At 39.9% G+C, this 20,968-nt stretch overlaps 2 protein-coding genes across 3 annotated transcripts in view; both read left to right on the top strand.

Annotated features, from left to right (window-relative positions):
* Positions 1-20,498, top strand: part of LOC308097471 (homeobox protein Hox-A2b-like) — a 41,435-nt gene extending 20,937 nt beyond the window's left edge. For both annotated transcript variants that reach the window (XM_080445242.1, XM_080445241.1), the window contains 3 exons: positions 17,239-17,388; positions 17,721-17,902; positions 19,324-20,498. In XM_080445242.1, coding sequence (XP_080301368.1) covers positions 17,375-17,388; positions 17,721-17,902; positions 19,324-19,970 — 843 coding nt within the window. In that variant the 5' untranslated portion in view covers positions 17,239-17,374 and the 3' untranslated portion in view covers positions 19,971-20,498. The remainder of the gene's footprint in view (positions 1-17,238; positions 17,389-17,720; positions 17,903-19,323) is intronic.
* hoxc4a (homeobox C4a) lies at positions 2,803-5,411 on the top strand. The gene is made up of 2 exons (XM_080445264.1): positions 2,803-3,458; positions 3,993-5,411. Exons 1-2 carry the CDS (start codon positions 3,020-3,022, stop codon positions 4,355-4,357), a joined length of 804 nt encoding a protein of 267 aa, XP_080301390.1. The 5' UTR covers positions 2,803-3,019; the 3' UTR covers positions 4,358-5,411.
* Positions 20,499-20,968: the final 470 nt, after the last annotated feature.

Genomic DNA, 20,968 nt, shown 5'->3' with positions numbered 1-20,968 from the left:
ATAGAGCATATAGCTATATGTATAGCTGAAGGCTATTGAGTTGATGAAGTGTCGTTGATGAAGACATCTGATATAAACATGGCTATGAGCCTATGGAAACCTAGCCTGCATGTTAACATAGTATAATATATAAGTGTGACTTAAACCCAGAGTGTATGAGTTCAATTAACAGAGGATTTTACTATGTAGCAATATCAGTGATGTGCTTTTTTATTTGGAAAAATGTTCATAGATAATCCTAACACCTATACCTGAATGTAACTTTTGGTACTTGAAAATTATCTGGGCTATAGCAAAGGGTGCAGCATGGTCCAGACACAGAGAGAGGAGAGAGGGAGGGAGGGGGCAGAGAGATGGAGGGGGGGGGGGAGAGAGAGAGAGAGAGAGAGAAAGAGAGAGAGAGAGAGAGAGAGAGAGAGAGAGAGAGAGAGAGAGAGAGAGAGAGAGAGAGCAGGCATGGCCAGCAGCACTCATTTTTGTCAATGGAAGTGAAAGACTGACGCTGTTAAGGGAGAGCTACAGTGGTTTCAATTTAACAATGGTTGGTTATATGCAAGCCCTCCAGTGAAGCATAGTGAAGCAGTAAAGTCCGGTCTCTTTAATTAGGTTTATAAAGCATATCATTGCTGGACAATGTTCTGTTGTTTAACTACCAACTCCTTCTGTGATAAGAAACTTCTATTTTTTTTGACAACTCTGTGGTCCTTGATATGATAATGGCAATATTATATATATTTTTTCTTTCAAAGGAGCTTTATTGGCATGAGAAAACATGCATTTACATTGCCAAAGCAAGTGTCAAAACATAATATTACATCACTGTTATTGTGAGGCATGTGACATGATTATGCACTGCTTCACAGTGTCTTGATAAACACACATGCTTCACATGTCTGGTTTCAGACGTCACAATACTTTTACTAATATCCGCTTAAGTGACATCACATACATTTTTAAATAGTCCAGCTGATGACATCACAGTATTGACTAATGTCTGCTTGTGACATCACAGTATACATTTATAAATAGTCCAGCTTATGACATCACAGTACGTTTTTAAATACAGTCAGCTTATGACATCATAGTACACTTGTAAGTACAGTCCAGCATGTGACATTTGACATATTTGTTCTAAATCTTGTGATATCATAATACTTATTGTCTGGAATGTGACATCGCAATACTTTCTTTGCTGATTCTGTCTCAATCACAGCAGTCTTTCAGCTGAATGTCCCTTCAGAACACATCCTTAGTGGTAAATTAGTGGCATTCATAAAGCTCCATCATTGGAATTTTAATTATTACTTATATTCCTGAAGACCACTACAAGTTTTATAACTTTGTTTGCTCTCTAGTCTACTTTACTCTGTTGATCTAACAGCAACACAGTTTTTTGTTGTGCAAAACTATGTGGTTTAATAAACTGCAGAGAAAGTGGTCACTTACTTATTCAGTAACATGCTACTTTTATATTGATACGATAGCCTTCACCTATCAACATACAACCAGGTACAACAAACCAGGTGGTTTTACCTGGAACTAAAGGGAGAAGAGAGACCACATCATTTTTTTATTCATCCCTTCATTGGCTTCCAATTCATTTTAGAATACATTCTAAGATTTTAATGATCATAAGGCATTAAATTGACTAGCCCCAAGCCGACAACCTATATTCCTCCCTTAACCTCGCAAAAGTACACACAAATGGTGTCAAAAATGACTCATGGATCTGTAAGGTTAAAATGTCCCATGTTCATCACTGAGGACTTTACTGTACTTTTGTATTAGGGGTGTACTGTCAGGTCACCAGAGCTCTGCTCTCAGTTCCAAAGTCTAGATTAGCAACTAAAGGTGACCAGGGATTTGCCACTAGGGTACCAAAGTTGTGGAATGACCTACAGAGTAAATTAACATTGAGGATTTTACTGTGTACCATTCATGCTTTGTACAGGTACATCTGTACCTTCTTTTAAACTTCAGCTAAAAACAAACTTTTTTAAAACTAGCTTTTTATTGATATGCATTCTATTTCATTTGATCTTATTATATAGTATGCAACCCTTTTTATTTCATTTTATTGTTTGTCTAACACTTTGTAATGAAAAAAGCATATAAATAAAGTTATCATTAAGCCTGGCATATCCAGGAATAGGGAAAGGCTTTTCTATTGACAAATACTGCTTAAGAAGCTGCTTTTTGCCTACTTTTACCCCCCACCCCATTCATAGTAGCCTAATCAAGAGAAGTTATGACAAGATGCAGGAGCTATCTCCTTTTCATCAAATTATATACCACTCAAAATAAAATGTTATTCATGCAAACCATTTGGGTAATTCAACTTTGAAACACCATTCATTAAAAATACAGTAAAGCAATATTAATGGGTCTTGAGTTGTGTCATAGCCTACTGCACTGTTATGGAAGAGTGTGCTATTCCTGATTAGTAGGTTACCTTTTTGTTTGCTATAGTCATAATGATTAGTATCCTGTTGTATCTTATCCTTGGTGAAACACCTATTGTCCCCCTTGAATAATTGAGATCAGTGGATTTTGCCTGCTTTATTATTTCCTTAGTCAGCAACTAGCTACTAGTTTTGTCCCCTAGATCAATTACCTTGGTAACACAACCAGAGAAAGGGGGAGAGTGTGTGTGTGTGTGTGTGTGTGTGTGTGTGTGTGTGTGTGTGTGTGTGTGTGTGTGTGTGTGTGTGTGTGTGTGTGTGTGTGTGTGTGTGTGTGTGTGTGTGTGTGTGTGTGTGTGTGTGTGTGTGTGTGTGTGTGTGTGTGTGTGATAAAGAGACATAGAGAGGAGAGTGAGAGAGAGAGATTGTGCCCACAATGGCGACTGTAGGTATGCTTAATACCTCTGGTTCCTTATCCGGGAACTACCTCTTACTCTGCTATTGGGCCATGGGGTCACGTGGTAAAAGTAACTTTACAGGGCTGCTCGCAAGTAGGAGGGCTTTATGGAGCAGAAAAACGACAAAGCTAGAAAAATTATTTTCCACTCCAGAAATTAATGATCATGAGCTCGTATTTGATGGAGTCTAACTACATTGATCCGAAATTTCCTCCATGCGAGGAATATTCGCAAAATAGCTACATCCCAGAGCATAGTCCAGAATATTACAGCCGCGCAAGGGAGTCTGGCTACCAGCATCACCAGGAGTTATATCCTCCGCGGGCGAGCTACCAAGACCGCCAGTATAACTGTGCAAGCATCCCTGAACCTGACACGCCAAGGGGACATGGACTACCCCATTCTGCTGCGCACCTGCTCGCAGGGAAAGGGCAACCTGCCTCATGTGAGACCCCACAGTTATCCATGTCCCCCGCTACTCCGCCAGCCGCGACCTCCGCCTGCAACCAGGCTACGCCGGAGCACCCAAACAGCTCAGCCTCCTCCAAGCAGCAGCCCGTGGTGTACCCATGGATGAAGAAAATTCACGTCAGCAATGGTAGGCAACTTGTGTGTTTATGTTCCCTGCACTCCTGCTCTTCTCGCTCCTCTCTCCCTTTTTCCCTCCCTTTATCAGTCCCTCTGACTCCCATCTCGTTGCCAGCCCCTGCTCCGATAGCGGGGAAGCCTTTGAAATGGCACAATTGAGGCGGATTTACGACTCGGCATTGGTAATTACACCCACCATAAATTTTATAGCCGAGGTATACTCAGGGCAGCCGTATCACCATGTGGCTTCTGCTGTTATGTATTGCGCGATGGAGAGAGAGAGAGAGGGGGAGATGAATAAGAAGACAAAAAAAAGATTGAGCTTTGTAATCTTGCATTAATAATTTAGCCCATAGTTGGATGTGAGTGTCCTCTCATTACCCTGAGAAGTTCTTAACTCCCCATTTAAATTTCTCAAACAGCTAAACATTCATATCCAATAAATCTTTCAGCCCATATCTCAGTCTGAGGCCATTCTTGTTTACACCTCCTTTCCTCCCTTTCTGTCTCCCTTTCTTTTTTTCCACTTCTCCCCTTTTTCCAGTGTCTGGTTACAATGGGACGGAACCCAAGCGGTCTAGGACAGCATACACTCGACAGCAGGTCTTAGAATTGGAGAAGGAATTCCACTATAACCGATATTTAACTCGACGGAGGCGCATCGAGATTGCCCATACCCTGGTGCTCTCCGAGCGACAGATTAAAATCTGGTTTCAAAACCGCAGGATGAAATGGAAAAAAGATCACAGGCTGCCGAACACCAAAGTGAGATCGTCCTCGTCCTCCTCCGGGTCCAACACAAGCTCGGCAGCCGGCGCTGTGGCCGCTGCCTCGGCCACTAGTGCCGGGGCGACGACACCCGACGAACTTTCCGGAGCACAGCATGGCGAGGATATTACCAGGTTATAAAACCAACGTCAAGATTGGGTATAGAGAAAAAAAGGACTGGTTATTTATAGAACAATTATATATTTTGTTTTCGTAGGTATCTTGTTGCGGTTTCCTTTAAGTCCAAAGTTATATAAAATGCATGTTATATAGCATGGATTACTGCGAATACCGATGAATTATTTTTACGTGACACAGGGTTTAATTTATTTGAAGCAGAATTAAAATGATGTTTTTTATGAAAAATGTTTTGAATGAAGGAGAAAAAAATTGTAGAAAAAAAATGTACATTTTATCAAAATGTTATTGTGGGCCATTCTTTTGCCCTGCTGCCCAAGGTGAAATGCACAATCTATTTATTTCAAACAACACTGGAAGGAAATCATTATTATTATAGTTATTTTTGGTAAAAAGCTGAAAAACCACACCATTGATCTTGAACTTGTATGTTTAGGATAAAAACAATGTGTGAATTACCTCGTGTACTTCAAAAACAGGATTTTGATTTACAATTTAGTTTTGTGGTGTTGATGTTGTGTTCTAGACCGTTAAAAGCAGATTATTGTGAAATGCAATAAACGGAGTTTAGTGTATTGTGATAATCATATTGGTCAATAAAACAGTGAGTGTCTACTAGTTTTACATAACGTTTGGGTTGAACTTCATTCATGGCCAGCTGAGGTATAATATTGTTTTTGGCTATGGAGTGATCGCCTTAGAAGTGTACAGTTTCCATTGTGTGAGTATTTATATTTGACCATTTTCATCCAGGAAACACAAGTCACTGTGTCTTACAGCCTGTGTTTATGGAATACTGCTGCTCAACCTTGCATCTTTATTTACCAGTGTAGAGACATTTGCCCCGGTAAACACAGATAGTCCTGTATGTGTGTGTTTAGCCCTGCAATCAAAATGGACTCCGATCATTTCTGAAAACGGAAAATTGCAAATGGAATAGTTTGTGCTGTGCATATTATACGTGCAACCTCATCAGTCTGAAGGGCATTCAATTAACCATAAAAGACAAGCCAATTGAGGCCCATATAGACTGCACTGCATCTGTGACAGTGCCACGAATCCCAGCCGGCTCCAATCCATTCTCATTTACTGACTTGGAAAATAAAGCTGCATGCCGAATACTTTTGAACCCTTTTACAAAATATGTGTTAGAAACTTAAATGATAAATTGTTGTCAAAAAAATATTCTTATTCATTTTGTAACCTAAGTAGTTGCCCTGCTTTTATAGACCATTACACCATTATGCGACTGAGTTTTCAAATGTGAAAGAAAAAATAAAGTCGTGTATACGAGATAGTATTGAATAGAATGCGTCATGTGGTCTTGCATGGTTACACACACCAGTGATAGATAGTGATGTAGCAGCCCAATGTTATGAAACAGGCCTTGTGAATGGGAAAGATGGCCGTCATGTTTACTTCATGTGTGTTCACCAAATGTTGTGCCTTTTGCTTGTTAATTTCACTGGGAGTGCACAAAATGGTTCCATTTGCACACTCCCAGAGTTAGACTCAAGAGTTAAATTTACATTATGGATTTTTTTACTGTGTTATACACTGTGTGTTGCATTGTACTATTGCCAAATATAGTTTGTCATGTGCAGCTGACGACAAACTGAATACCTACAATTTCAAAAAACGGCGCTAAGCCTCTCTCACTCTAACGTCATCTGGAAAGTGGGCCGACACACTGTTAAAGTCTTTACGACTGTAGACATGGGACTAGTAGTATTATTATTATGCTGTAACCCTGACAGAAGCATACCAAACTGTATTTCCTTAAAGGATTGGTTTGCCTTTGCATTCTTTTTCTCACGCCGATACATTGATTTTTTTCTTCTTTGATTTTTTTTTTACAATTTGGCAACAATCGTTTTAGAACTGAATGCTTGGGTTGGGAACGTTACTTGAGGCACGAAGACGCGCAATGAATGTGATAGATTATTGAAATTGTGACTTGAATGGACATTATAAAATGCCTTGCTTGGTGGGGGGCAGAGGAGCACAAAGGAGAGAGGTATTCCGGGTCATTAATCTTGCGCCACAGAGTATTGTGATCTATGCTGCAATATAATTCTAATGACAACAAACAATTTTTGATGCGCACAAATATTATGTACCAGACAAAAGCCATGCCGCAGTTTCGAAATCTATTTGAGTTTAAATGGACTTGGAATTTAGCCTCTTGCTAAAACTTTAAGCAGCATTTTCCTTTTTGTTTATATGGACGTGCCTCTGGAGTGGCGTTAGAATGGGGCTCTCAGACGGGGCGCTGAAAAATGAATTCAGAAGCCTTTATGCTGCCGGACAGATTAGAGAAATTAATGTGGCCGCCTCGGTCGCAGCATCCCTCCAATCTCTTTCTAGGCCCTGTCGCCTCCATGTCGCGAGGCTGAAAAGGTACTTTATTGAAGTTTGGGGCGAGCTGCAAGAAGGCCGAGTTCACCTCGAGGACACGTTATTCTGTCCCATTAGGCTTATTTCAGTCTGGATGGCCGACCTTTCCAACCCTGTGACCTGACGGGCTCTCGTGTGCGTGTACCTTCTGTGTGTAACCCTCGTTGCTCCCCCTTGGCCTCCGCTTTCTTTGTGGGTTTTGCCGCTGTGCGCCCGTAGAGAGAGGCCTGTGGAAGGGCATCTCTGAATGTGTTGCTCCCTATTGTTACTCTTCGTATTGTGACCCGAGAGAGAGAGAGCCGGCGAACCTCTCGGACTGTGTGTCCCCTTCTTCTCAAGCGCGCCCTTTATCCTTGTTGTTGTAGGACATCCTATACAAATCTGCAGGACTTCCAAAATAGGGTGGTTGTGTGGTAACGCGAGAGCTAATGCTATCTCGTGTAATGGGAGACAGTAGACGAGACAGTAAAAATCCTGAGAGAGTTACTTTAACTTCAAGAGTATACAAATGTAACCAAATGCTCAAGGGTCCATTTGGTTACATTTGTATAGGCCTACTCGTAACTCTTAGGATTTTACTGTAGCACAATTTACTTATTTTTTTCAGATAGTGCATTCAAAACATGTGGCCTAAGCAAGCAGTGTTCTGAAATATTCTGAATCCAGCTTTAGTTTGAAGTTCACGGAAGTTGGAACTTTTCAGTCACTGCTCAGTGGATGGGTGTTATAGGCATTGCAATCTAAAAAGTAGCTTGTGAATTTTTCAATTTCCTGCTAAATAGGCTATATATCAAATTCAGCTTGAAGGGAAAAAAATAACTTGTGTAAAATCTGCTTTTAATAATAATTCCACTCACATTTGAAAAAGCCTATAAGCAAACTCCAGGGACAATTTGCGTAAAATCCCTAAAACTGAGTTCAGGGACTCAGGGCTTGTCTTGACTCTTGACTCCAGAAGAGAATGGTCTCAGACCAGCACACCCGTTACTGCACGTGTCTAGAAAGGCCGGCAAGTTTGAACTTTGCTATAGGCTAAGTTATGTAGGTTTTAGTCTGAGTCTGTCTGACCATGTTATCTCCCCCTGGAATCTCCCCTATATAAACACACACACGTTCTGCACTTAACTCGACGCCTCCGTAACAATACTGTGTGTGTGTGTGTGTGTGTGTGTGTGTGTGTGTGTGTGTGTGTGTGTGTGTGTGTGTGTGTGTGTGTGTGTGTGTGTGTGTGTGTGTGTGTGTGTGTGTGTGTGTGTGTGTGTGTGTGTTTGTCACTGTTGGTCAACATCATTTAGTCATTATGACCAGCCAAAGCTATACATTATGTATAGAAAAGTAATACAATCATTATTAGAAAAACATTAGATCAAACCGAAATCTAAGAGGATTGTTGGCATATTCTTATTTGGTTGAATATGGTATTTCCTTAAAACGATAGCTATGGAAGAACTATTGCTTGAATTAATACAAGTTGGTCTTGATTTACACGACGAACAAGTATTGCTCTTAACCACTTTCAACATAGCGTTGGAAGAAGAGTGGGCACCTTGATCTTGCCCAAAATGTTTAACAAATATATATATATTTGAAAAATGGTCCTAAGTAATGTAAAGTGTAAGCTACATGATGTGAACATGCATGGTACATCATTATCAAACTTAATTTTATTCTTCAACTTCTTGTTTATGCCCCAAAATGTCTGGATATACAGGTTTTGTAGCAATTTGTTCCAATTGAAGAAATATTAGGCCTATAGGCCGAATGTTCAAGCATGTTCTAATCATGTATACTTTACATTACTTAAAGGCCATTTTCTAAATATTTTATTTTTTAACATTTTGGGAAAAATAGCCAATTTTATATTGAGGTGCCCACTTTTCTTTAGTGCCCACTCTTCCTGCTACCCCTATTTTGGGCATTCTACGTTTTTTTATGCTTCAAAATGTTCAAAAATTCTTAAAATGCTGTTCTGAACTGAAAAAGTTCAGAACAGGGTGTTATTGGTTGTCATTTTAACTATTTTCACGCGACATCGTCTACGGCGAAGTATAAAACAGGGCTTAAGTGTTTAACCTCACACGCTGAGCTGGACAACACTTTGTAGCCCAGCATCACCCATATCCATTTCATGACTTCTTGGGTTTGAATAGGCATGACCAGACATGGCCGGCTCCACGTGGCACTGCTTTGCTTTTATATGGACAGCAAGACTGGACAGAATGTTTTCTTTAGAGCACTGATAGGGTGGTGGCATATAGCCTGCATTGTAAAACTGACGAATCAGATCACACAACAAAATCTGCAGTGTACATTTAACTCCGAGAGTGTAAAATGGACCCATAAGGGTCTATTTCACAGTGATAATTTAACTGAGTGCATTTTTTTTAAATTAACACTTCAGATTCTACCATGCAGTCACAGCTATAACTATAATATTATATATAAACAGCCACTTCCTGAGTGTTTAATCAGAGTTAGATTATATATACTAACAACTTAACATATATATATATATATATATATATATATATATATATATATATATATATATATATATATATATATATATATATATATTAACATATATATATATATATATATATATATATATATATATATATATATATATATATATATATATATATATATATATATATATATATATATATATATTAACATATATATATTAACATATATATATATATATATATATATATATATATATATATATATATATATATATATATATATATATATATATAAATTCCGAACATTTTGCATACCTTTAAAATCTTTTTTCTCCAAAAGCCAATTTTAAGCATAAGCCGACATTGAATATGTAAGTTCTAAAACTTGGGAAAACAAACATTCATTTATGCCTATAATATTGCTCGGCCCTAAAATAACTCTTTTGTGTTTTCTTATTAGGCCTAAACACTGGGCTATTACGCACGGCTTCTAGCCTGGTCCACGCAGTGGAAACTTTTCTAATATGTAAACACATTGAACAGACCAGCGCTCTCAGTATCACCTTCGTCAGTTTACTTTAAGGCGTCACTCCATAAACATGCTAGTTAGGGATGTTTCCGCATGCTTCACTAAGCTATAAACTGATCTATTAACAAAACATTCTCCACAAAAGTACAGCCACATTTGAGGATAATTGGCAATAGGTTCCTACATGAAAACATCTCATATACCATCTTTATACAAATTCATTATCTTTCGTTAATTCGTGACTTTACCTTCCCCTCCTTTTAAGAAAAAAATAAAACAAATTGATTGCAATTTATTTTGGTCTACTATCTATAAGCTAACATAGACCATTACTTTGACTTAGAGTTGTCAGAAATAGCTTTTAGTAGTCGTATTATTAGCACCGTCCAGAAAAATGTATTGCGTTTTGTTTGAAGTTCGTTGTTTAACATTAGGGAACACAGTAAATCAGATTGCATGTTCCTCCGCTCGTCTCGTCTTTGATTTGAGATGGTTTTTAATCTCATACGATTCTCTGCAGCTCACATTCCACTCCTGCAGGCTCACGTTGATTTATAGTCGCCTCTGGCAAGGAATCTCACTTGGAAGACATAAAAAAAAAAAAACTTTACACAAACACATCAAATTGTTTGCACAAGACCAAATGCTAACCAAAAAATTATCGACTATTGTGATGGTGCTATAGTTTATTACCTGGCATATTGTTGGTAAAGTAAAATATTTTCCATTTGTTTTTCAGGTGAGTGTCTCTTTGGTGTAGTCGTGTGTGTAACGTCGGAGACTAGAGTATTGTTATGGTGTGTAGTGTTTAAACGGCAGTCATGGCAGTTGCATAAAGGCGCAGAGTTGAAACAGGGGTCACGCTGCTATTTTCCAGGGACAGAGAGGCTCTCTCCTCTCGCATTGACCAGAGGTGGGTGTGTCATAAATCCGTAAATCTCTGCTCCCATCGGCTCACCCAAGGGAGCAGATGTACTCTCTCTCTCTCTCTCTCTCTCTCTCTCTCTCTCTCTCTCTCTCTCTCTCTCTCTCTCTCTCTCTCTCTCTCTCTCTCTCTCTCTCTCTCCCTCTCCCTCTCTCTCGCCCCTCTCTCTCTCTCCCTCTCTCTCTCTGTCCTCTCTCTCCGCCATACAGAAAGAAACAATTCTAGAAAGAAAGAAAGAAAACTCAAAGAGGGAGAGATCTCGAGACGAGAGCCTGTTTGCAAACTGTAATGTTGCAAAATTAACTTTAAAACAATGCCAACTCTAACAATACCATGCATGTTAATATGATTCACTTGTTAATATGAGAAATACAATTATTATTATTATTATTTTTACGTCGCATCAGTGACGTTGGGCAATTTGAAAACCTAATACAGTAGACTCTTAAATAAAATAAAATTAGGAAATGATTACTTTGACAAACATGCCTTTAATACGCTGTCACCGTAACGCATATATGAGAAATATTTCATGGGCCTGTTTGCTGCATCGCTCAGGACCTTGAAATTACACTCTTCTTCATTCATTGGAAGCCTCGTTGATGGCAAAGAGAGAGAGTCGTTGAATGCATTTAATAACTTTTATGATTATATTATGACCACATTACCGTTGTCAATTCATCATTTATAGTTTAATGTGGTTAAGTAATTTACTTGATTAGTTCACCAAAGTGATCCTGGTTCTTATTTTGCTCTCTCTCTCTCTCTCACACACACACACACACACACACACACACACACACACACACACACACACACACACACACACACACACACACACACACACACACACACACACACACACACACACACACACAAAGTGTTAATTTAACTCTTAAGTTTGAGCCTTGGTTGCGTGCCAATGGTGCCATGATGTCACGCACCGAAAATAGCCGATCTACAATCTCCCAACCCATTGCACTGCAATGCCTTGTGAACTTGTACATCAGCTATTTTTGGCGCGACACTGGCACAGTATAAATCACCCTTTTAGAGGAAAAAGTGGACCCAAATGAACCTTTTTTACACTTTCTCAGTCAAATTAACACTCCGGATTTGTTTTACTGCATGTGCACACCAGTTGCATGCCAATAGGGCTGGCAAAGTTCGCTTGGGTGGGGGAGTGATTTGGGGGGCGTGGCCAAGATTCACCATGTTGGTTGGGTCACTACCAGTCTACAGACCCATCCAACAGGGTACACTACTATATAGCTTGTACACACAGCGGCACATACAAAGAATGACATCAACAATGTTAAAAGCCAACTGCAAAAACACACTTTCAAATGTATAAAATGTATAATAATTTGAAAATAGCAGATCTACAAGCTCACAATGCTTGTAGATCGGCTATTTTCAAATGGCCGAAATGTATGGGCTGAAGTGGTTACTGTATGTTTTGTAATAATAATCTAAATCTACAAAGTAACCACTGTAAGTCAACGTCACATGAAGGTGTCTTTTATTTGAAAACAAGGTACATTTACAGGATATACTATGTGTATAAAAAAGGAACCTCATCAGGCTCAAAGAGGAGTAAAATGGTCTCTGCCCATCCATATTATAATGTGATCATTAACAGGTCAGGCAACTGGTGACTTGAGCCATCATCATCATCAGGATTCGGTTATATTTGCATTGAATGAAAGCACTGCATAATAATATAATGGCCTATGCATTTTAGCCATGTGAAAGAATGCCGTTCTATTTGCATATAATCATTTTATGTAGAAAGACTATGTATTTTATTTGAAAACATGTACAGGTTACTATGTACATAAAAAGGGAACAGATAATGTATCTACAGAGCATAACCTCATGTCTGCTTTTACTATGCAGAAGGGTACTATTAAAAATAGTTTCAGACGCTCAGACAACTTTGTCAAGGATTGTCATGTCCTGCCCACTCCTGGTTTATGCTAGCCTGATTATCAGCCTGTTTGGAACCAGGCTAGGTGTATGCATCAGAGTGATGGGTACCCTACCATTTAATATATGGTACTTGTTGCGTATAGTGCCTATAACTCTCTCTACATGGATCCTGAGGTGTGACTTAGGCCCTCATTGGAAACATAAAAGTCCGCAAGGACTTTTATGAACGGACCTGTTAGACAAAGTATTTTAAATGTAACTGTGCTGTTTTACATTTTTTGCCTAATAAAATATTCAATCAATCAATGACAACCAAGCCATGCATCGTCTCTTTGTTACGTCGGGAGACCTGGCTGGCTTCCATTTGGGAATGCGGTGAAAAGTTAGTCCGTTGTCCATTTTAGCCCCTTTATTCTCAACTCGTCGATGGTGAGAAGCCGTGGAACAGTTTTCATACAACAATTCATTCCCATTTTGGCGAAACACTGCTGAAAGAGCACCAACTAGCAGGCTACTATTAGGGAACCTCAGAGTGAAGGGAGATGTTGACCCCACCGACCGGGGGCGGGGCTAGCCGCAGCCGTGGAGTGACACCAGCCTTGCCAGCCCTATTTGATAAGTCCCTTGATGCTGTGCTTGTGGTTAATAGAGGCTTCCCCTGTCTGCAGGCATGAGTGAAAGTTTATATCAGCATTTAAACCGTCATTCTCAGTTACATCTGTGTGTGTGTGTGTGTGTGTGTGTGTGTGTGTGTGTGTGTGTGTGTGTGTGTGTGTGTGTGTGTGTGTGTGTGTGTGTGTGTGTGTGTGTGTGTGTGTGTGTGTGTGTGTGTGTGTGTGTGTGTGTGTGTGCAAAGTGCGTGCGTGCGTGCGCAAAGACATTCCTAACTACTATTAACTTCCAATTTGTCAAGATTCCTAGAGGCTGAATTATAATACCATAAACTACTTAAAAACCACAGCATTTGTGTTGGTATTTGCTGCTCTTAGTGCCATTCTAGGAAGTTGTAAAGATGGAAATCCATCTTCCTTTGAACTTGCTAGCTCACTAAATATCTGGAAACTGGAGCTTAGTTTTCTTGTAGAACCAGAGAAGTGAACGTTATACTGCCACATCCTTTACTGTGTGACACTTTATTGGTTCAAAGACTAGGATTTATGTTTTTATGTGTCCTCAAGCTTATGCTACAGCTACAGTATAGGCTATATAGCTCCAGCATGCAGGCTCAAATTAATAACAGGTCAACATAGGGCTGGGCAATATGGATAAAATCTGCAATATTTTTGACCAACTTTATACCGACATTGTGACAAAAATTAAAAAATATATATTTCCCAAACATTTTCAAAAATAGCAAAAAATAGTAGATCTACAAGCTCACAATATGATGTATAAGCTTAGATCGTCTATTTTTAGCAGATGCTTAGCAGATTCAAGCACACAATGCACCTTGATGCTATAAGCACTGAGTGAACTTGTAGATCTGCTACAGTATTATCACTATTTTTTAGTATAAAGTATAAAATAGGGCATTAAATCATGAAATCCAGAAAAATACATAAATGTTGTCATATCACGATGTTGCGATGTCCAAAATCCCAGACAATATCTAGTCTCACAACATCAATATAATCCAGCCCCATCAACATGTAAGGATAGCTCACATGCTTACATATGCTTATATGCAAAAGTCAGGCATGTTTGGGAAGTTGACAATGCGTGTCTTTTCCTCAAGTATGAAGTGCAGTCTGCAAACTCCAGTCCTTTCATTTCACTCTGCATTGTTTACAGCAATATAGGGCACTGAGCCCATAAATCTTCCCCTTGCTCTGCCAAGACAGGGCCATTTGTATGCACCGTTTTAACCGACAGCATCCTCTGCCCATTAACGTCCTCTCTCCGGCTCTCTCAGTCTCCTCTTATCTGCCCAGCTCTGTCCCATGGAAATACATTAACTGATCCATGCATTCGTTGAAGCCCCGAAAACTAATGCAGGTTTTTGTTTAAAAAGGTTAACAGATATCTAATTTGTTGCCAGAAAGCTGGCGCGCGCAGTGATGCAGAGAGGCTTCAAACTTGTTGCAAGGACGTTTTATAACTTTTCCGACATTGTCCTCCAAGTCTGTTTTAGTGGCACAGATTGCCTTGAGTTCTTGCGTTTACGCTATCGATTATTGGTATGGGGAATAAGAGTTTATCGATGGTTTCTTTGGCTGTTTGTGTCAGCAACCTAGAGAGCGCAGAAGGTAAGGAGGAATTGTAAAAGGGTTGACACCCAGAGCGACCGGCGCGCTTTTGTGTGAGAGAGAAAAATGATTTATTGCCATCGAGGCGGTTCATACAGAGTTCACGGAGAATTGTGGTGGAGGCGCGGAGGAGCTAAATTATGGTCTTGCTGAGCTAGTATATCATAGATTCTATCTCCAATTCAGAGAGTGTGTTCAAGGGTTAGAGGCAAGGAAAACAAACCCAATTTAATTACTTTCTTCCATTTCATTCAACTTAAAGGCTGGTGCCTAATGCAGCCCAGTATACAAGCAAATATGAGGAGGATGGTGGTGATGAAGATGATGATGATGATAATAATATAACGTGGTTGGGAGTTTGAAATATAAATGGATGCAATTAGATGCTATTACATCTAGATCTATCTCCAATTTTGTAAACGTTTGCACAGCTTTGTGACTTTTAGGCCCATGTTATCTAACATTATTTCCCTTAAGAAATAGATAGGCCTATACCCGCTTTGGCCAATAACACCACATTATATCATCAGCGTTGTTTATTATTCCGTTTTAAAGCCTATAACCATTCATGTATTTTGATCTTCAAAACTAAAAACTAAACCTTTACAGGATGTGTTTTTTTCTAATTCAAAATTCACTCCAAAAATAACAACAAAAATCAATTCCATGTGGATCATTACGCAGCCACAAAGCCTTGGCGCACGGCAGAGTGGGCGTGTCCACCGATGTCCTTTGATTGGACAAACCTCCAAACCAAATCATTCCATGTTTAATGGAAACATTTCAAGCGTGGAGGGTTCAGGTAGAAACCTCTGGTGACAGTGTGGTGTAAACGGAATAGTCAACCCTGAATGCATAATCCATCACTCCCCGAGAGACGTTTAGAGAGGGTTCTCTCGACAGCCTTGCTGTGGTGTGAAACATCAGACGAAAAACCTATATCATCTAAAGCCGATTTCAGCATAGATTGATAATGGTACCACGAACCCAACATCATTCTTCAGAATCCTCTTGTTTTTTGGACGGCTTCTTCGTTTAGATCTAGTCCTTCAGTTTAGATGTAGAGTTCTGCCTTGTGGAATCCAAGTGAGTGGACATTTGTTTGAAAAATGTGATTGTGCTACACAGGCCTCGGCCGCTGTATATAAAGAGTACAGACTGCACAAAAATAGTTACCAAATATTATTTATTATTTATTTTCCATGGTTTGTGTTGTAAAATGCACATTTTAATTGTATTACGCACGGATACATTAGTTGTCCTTTTGAGAACCTCATTGTACACACAACCGGCGCATAGGAGGTTTTACATAATGCTCTCTTTGTCTCTTTGTCCATCCAACCATGTAAAATACTTTGCTTTGGTTTGCTTTTACAATTGTGGGGTAAGGCTACTGTTGATCACTGCCCGACAGAGCCCACTACAGGCATGATGTAACACAATACACATGATGTAATGATAAATGCAAAAATACAGTATATTCCTTTTTGCTATTCTTTAATGATTGTCCCCTTTGTCTTTGTGTGGCAATGACTGTCAACCCTTTGTCTGACCACTCCCAGTGAATCCTATTAAGTCGAAGGCTATACACTTTGAGTGCGGTAGCTTTTAGCATACTGTAAACAGAAGGCAAGGTCTTCGATTTAAATGAGCAGGTATAAATGCGCTGCACACACTTAGCAATTAAAAAATAATCGATTAGTCTTAATAAAACAAAAAATAAATAAATAAATGGTAGCGTGTATGAGACCAGAATACCAGACGACAGGAACAGCAGGGAAATTAGGATGAATAAAAAATGCACAATGAACATAATTATTTATCAGCATGTTTAATAATGTGATATAACATCCCACAACGCTTTTCCTTCTGACATTCAAAAAAAATATTCAAACAAATTAGGCTATTAATTGTTGAGACAGATTGCATGTAGGCTCAGACACAAGACAACCAGACACAATGTATAGGACTATAGACTAGCTATTTGATGTAACCTACCACACAAGTTCGGAAGGGGAAGTTTCAAGCCTCGGCTCCTTCTAAAAAAGTGTCCTGTCAAAAAGAATTACAGAGTGAAATGAGCTCTAAGTTAGTTTCTAATCACTCGGTCGGTTATGAGCTCTCTCTCCTCTCTCCTCTCCTCTCCTCTCCTCTCCTCTCTCTCTTTCACACACGCACGCAGCGCGCGGGTGCGGCGCGCGCGCACACACACACACACACACACACACACACACACACACACAACCCTCTGTCAATTTCTCTCCCCATAGCCTAAACACATTTCTGCCGTTCTCTCACCCTCTCAGAAATTGCATATTGATTAGAACTGTTGTTCCCCAGTATTCATATTCTATTGTTTTTTTTGTGTTTTTTTTATTTATCCGTAGGGTGAAGCAGTGCTCGCTGCATATAGAAAAGCTTGTCTGAAAAAATATCACAGAAAGCTCGTCCGGCGCCTCAAGTTGCCAGCAGAATATTTTGCAACTCCAGAGTGCAGTCATTGGAGGATGGCACCACGTGACCATGGCACCCTTCTGGTAAATATTATTCAAATGTTCCACATGTTTATTCCAAGTCATCCTCCCCTTTACGCACGTATGCTTTCAGTTTAATTGTGAGGGGACATTAGACAGACAACCTATATAGCTTTTCACCACTGTTGAGGGATTAATTGTTGATTTTTTTGGGTGTGTTGATGAGCTTGGTGTATGGACCCCCAGCAGTCTTTCCAGTTGCAGCTGCACAGCAACAATTTTACTCTGTGCTCTGGACAGGTGCCAAAAGTGAACATGGCCTACTACAGTGGAGGAAGAGGCCCAGTCATGCAACTTAACCAGCAAAACATGACCTCCTCTTCTGTTCATGTCAGTTCCAGGTTGAACCACCCGGATGAACAGTTTAGGTGCCCACTGGAATCTCTGGATCAGGACCATGGGCATGGCAAGGACAAGGTGGACACCAGGAACACAAGCTGCAGTCCATTCACCATCTGCCGTCCAGGATTAATCTTTCCCTGGATGAATCCAAGGACAACTGACTCAAATCAATCAGGTAATTCAGATTTTTTTGGTGTGTCTGTTCAAGGTTAACCACTTGAACACTATAGCATGCAGCATCCCTGTTCTGGGGGCGAACATTTGGCGAAAATATCAGATCTACAAGCTCACAACGTGTCCCGTCACAAAGGCTAGGTTGTGAGCTTGTTGGTCGGCTCTTTTCTGTGAAGAGATTTGGTGTAGAGGGGAAAAAGGAGCGGACCAAGTATCCCATACACAAGTTACAAAGTAACTCTCTAACATTAATGTTGGATTAACGTGGAGGGGACATTTTTATGTATAGGTTTTTATTTTTATTTTATTACTGTGTAAGTGATTTATCAAAGTGAAAAGTTGCTATTAATCAGAAAATATTAGTACAATGAGATAAAACAAGAATGGTTCATCCAAAAGCTCCCTTCTCCCAAATCTTTCACACTTGATGCCAAATTTCATTAAGACAACAAGCAAAACGCTACCGTACTGGCATAAAATCTGTAAAAAATCAAAATAACCTAAATCTGTCACCTTAATTTAATGCTACAACCATCGTTAAATTATTTTTCTCCATACCATAATGTGTAGACTCTCACTCCCCTCTGAGGTGGATACATATATGAATATGAATATTATATCTGGGAAACCAAAATATTAACTTTGTGATGCAAAATTATTTATTTTCCTATTACACCCAGTAATTCAGCACTGAAGACAGATAATATAGCATGTAGGCAACACAAAGCTTTACTTTCAAACACACCTTTACAATTATAGTGTATGTCAGAGTCAGTTACAATGGCAATTCATATTTTTCCTCATCAACATCTCACCTATATGATGATATATAAGACAAACCCAACAAATTGCATAAATAGCTATACAGTCAAGCCCTAACGGCAGAACAGTTGCCTCTTTATGTGAAATTGGGCCTTATTTAATCTCCATTAACAACTGTATGCTGTATTGTTATCAACTGAGAGCTGGTATTGCTCATATACATGTCAAATGGAATCTCTAATGGTGGTTATTTTCAGTGGAGGTCCCAAGGTACCTTTTAAGTGACTGAGATGGGGATTTGACAGGTCTGCTTCCGTGTGTGGCTGTGATTAATGTGGGCTGTCATCCAGCGGTAGTGGCGTCAGATGTTTCCCCCAGACTGTTTCTTCGGGAGCTAACTTTCCCCCGAACACATGACAGGATAGACAGCGAGTCTTGTACACTGTCTCAGGCATGACTGTATACACAGGAAAGGCTTAGGGGTCCACTTGATCGCAGGAGTGATTGGTAGGGGATTAACACTGGGCTTACTGGTACTTGATCTTGCTTGGAAAAATCTTACAAAGAGTTTTACATCTTTTATGACAGACTCATCAGTTAATTTGACACTGCCCTTTTTTATGTCCTCGTTTCACTAATGCACTTTTCCTTTGGCACCAGTCGGTGGTGGTCCGGAGGCGGGTCTCCTCCCAGGCAGAGTCGGGAGAGATGGCGGCAGGAGGGAGCGGACAGCCTTCACCAACAGCCAACTGCTGGAGCTGGAGAAGGAGTTCCACTTCAGCCCGTACCTGTGCCGGCCTCGGAGGATAGAGATGGCCGCCGGGCTGCGGCTCACCGACCGGCAGGTCAAGATCTGGTTCCAGAACCGCAGGATGAGACACAAGCGGGAGCACACGGACAGAAGGCTTGGTAGGCCATGCCAGTGGGTCCCACACGCCGTCCCCCTCAGCCCGGGCTCACGTGCTGCTGGACACTTGAGGTTCCCAGGTGCATGCCTCGTCAGAACTTCCTCCTCCAACTCCTCAAATCTGCAATTTGTGGACTGTGATCAGATGTCTTCGCCTCTTGGTCCTCAAAGTGAGACCAACAGCAGCCAATATATTTGTGTTAACCATGTGGACTTGTCCCATCTCAACTGTTTACCCCCATCTGTTGCAGATGGTGCACTGTCATCCTCTACTGGCACAGATAGTTGTCAATATCACCAAGCTGGTATTTCAAAACCGGTCCTGGGGTTCAGTGATGCCCATCCCTCCTCTTACAGTCATCAGGATATCATTGACACAGCCACCCTTTCTTATTTGTAAAAGACTAACAGAAGTCTGGTTAACATCCAGCACTGAGATCCCCTCAGGTTTCCCTTCTGCTATTCATTGAACTTTTTAATTAGATTATATGAACTTGTTTTAATTACAGAACAACCATAGAGATGTAATTGTTTTTACTCAATCATGGCCACTGAAGACCGTGCGTCTTCCAGTAGCTGTACTTGCTGCCTAGATTACACATAATAGCATGCACAAGACATTTCACAAAAATATTTGAGCAATAAAATAAGAAGTGGTTCTTTTTTGCTGTAGTTTCATGACTGTTGCATTTGTATTGTTGTGCATGGTTGGTGCATGTTTAAATCATACTATACTGTAAGTCAATTTTGTATTTTCTTCTATTGGCAGATAATAGATAAGTGGTTGTGCAACGGCTGGTTTGTATATATCAAAACATGCCAAAATTTCATGTTGTGATTATGTACTGTAAATAGATCATTTGTGTAAGATGGCTAAACTGTGAAATGCACAAAAGTATGTTCATATTGAATGATGTTATATTTTTGTTACAGCCATTAAAGGATACAATACGTCTTTGATACTGTTCTTGATTAATTGAGATGTCATATACATGCTTAATAAATGCATTTGGGAAAACTGTGGCCCTTGTGTAATGTTTACCCCATTCATTGCTTATTAGAATTAGATATTTTTTTCTAGCAGCAGTAGTAGTTTATGATTAAGGAGTCCTGGATTACATCCCAAAAGAAAAAAGAAAAACGAGAATGATTCTGTAATCAAATTAAGGCATGCTTTAGATTCATTGAAAACTCTACGATATTGTGCATTCATGTTGCACAATCTTGCCACACAAGCCTCTCCCTCGCTCCTGCCTCCAAGTTCCCTACCATTAATCATTAAGACAAGGCAGTCTTTACAGCACTCTAACCACAAGCTCTGAACCCAGTGGGCGCCATGACAAGATCTCTAGCCTCCTCTTTCCCAACTCTCGCCTTTTCAAAAGGCAAATTGTAGTG

Source organism: Gymnoscopelus braueri, assembly GCF_963280865.1.
Source record: "Gymnoscopelus braueri genome assembly, chromosome: 12".
NCBI classification, from domain to species: domain Eukaryota; kingdom Metazoa; phylum Chordata; class Actinopteri; order Myctophiformes; family Myctophidae; genus Gymnoscopelus; species Gymnoscopelus braueri.
Note: the sequence above shows the minus strand (reverse complement) of the source record. Positions and strands in the feature narration are given on the sequence as shown.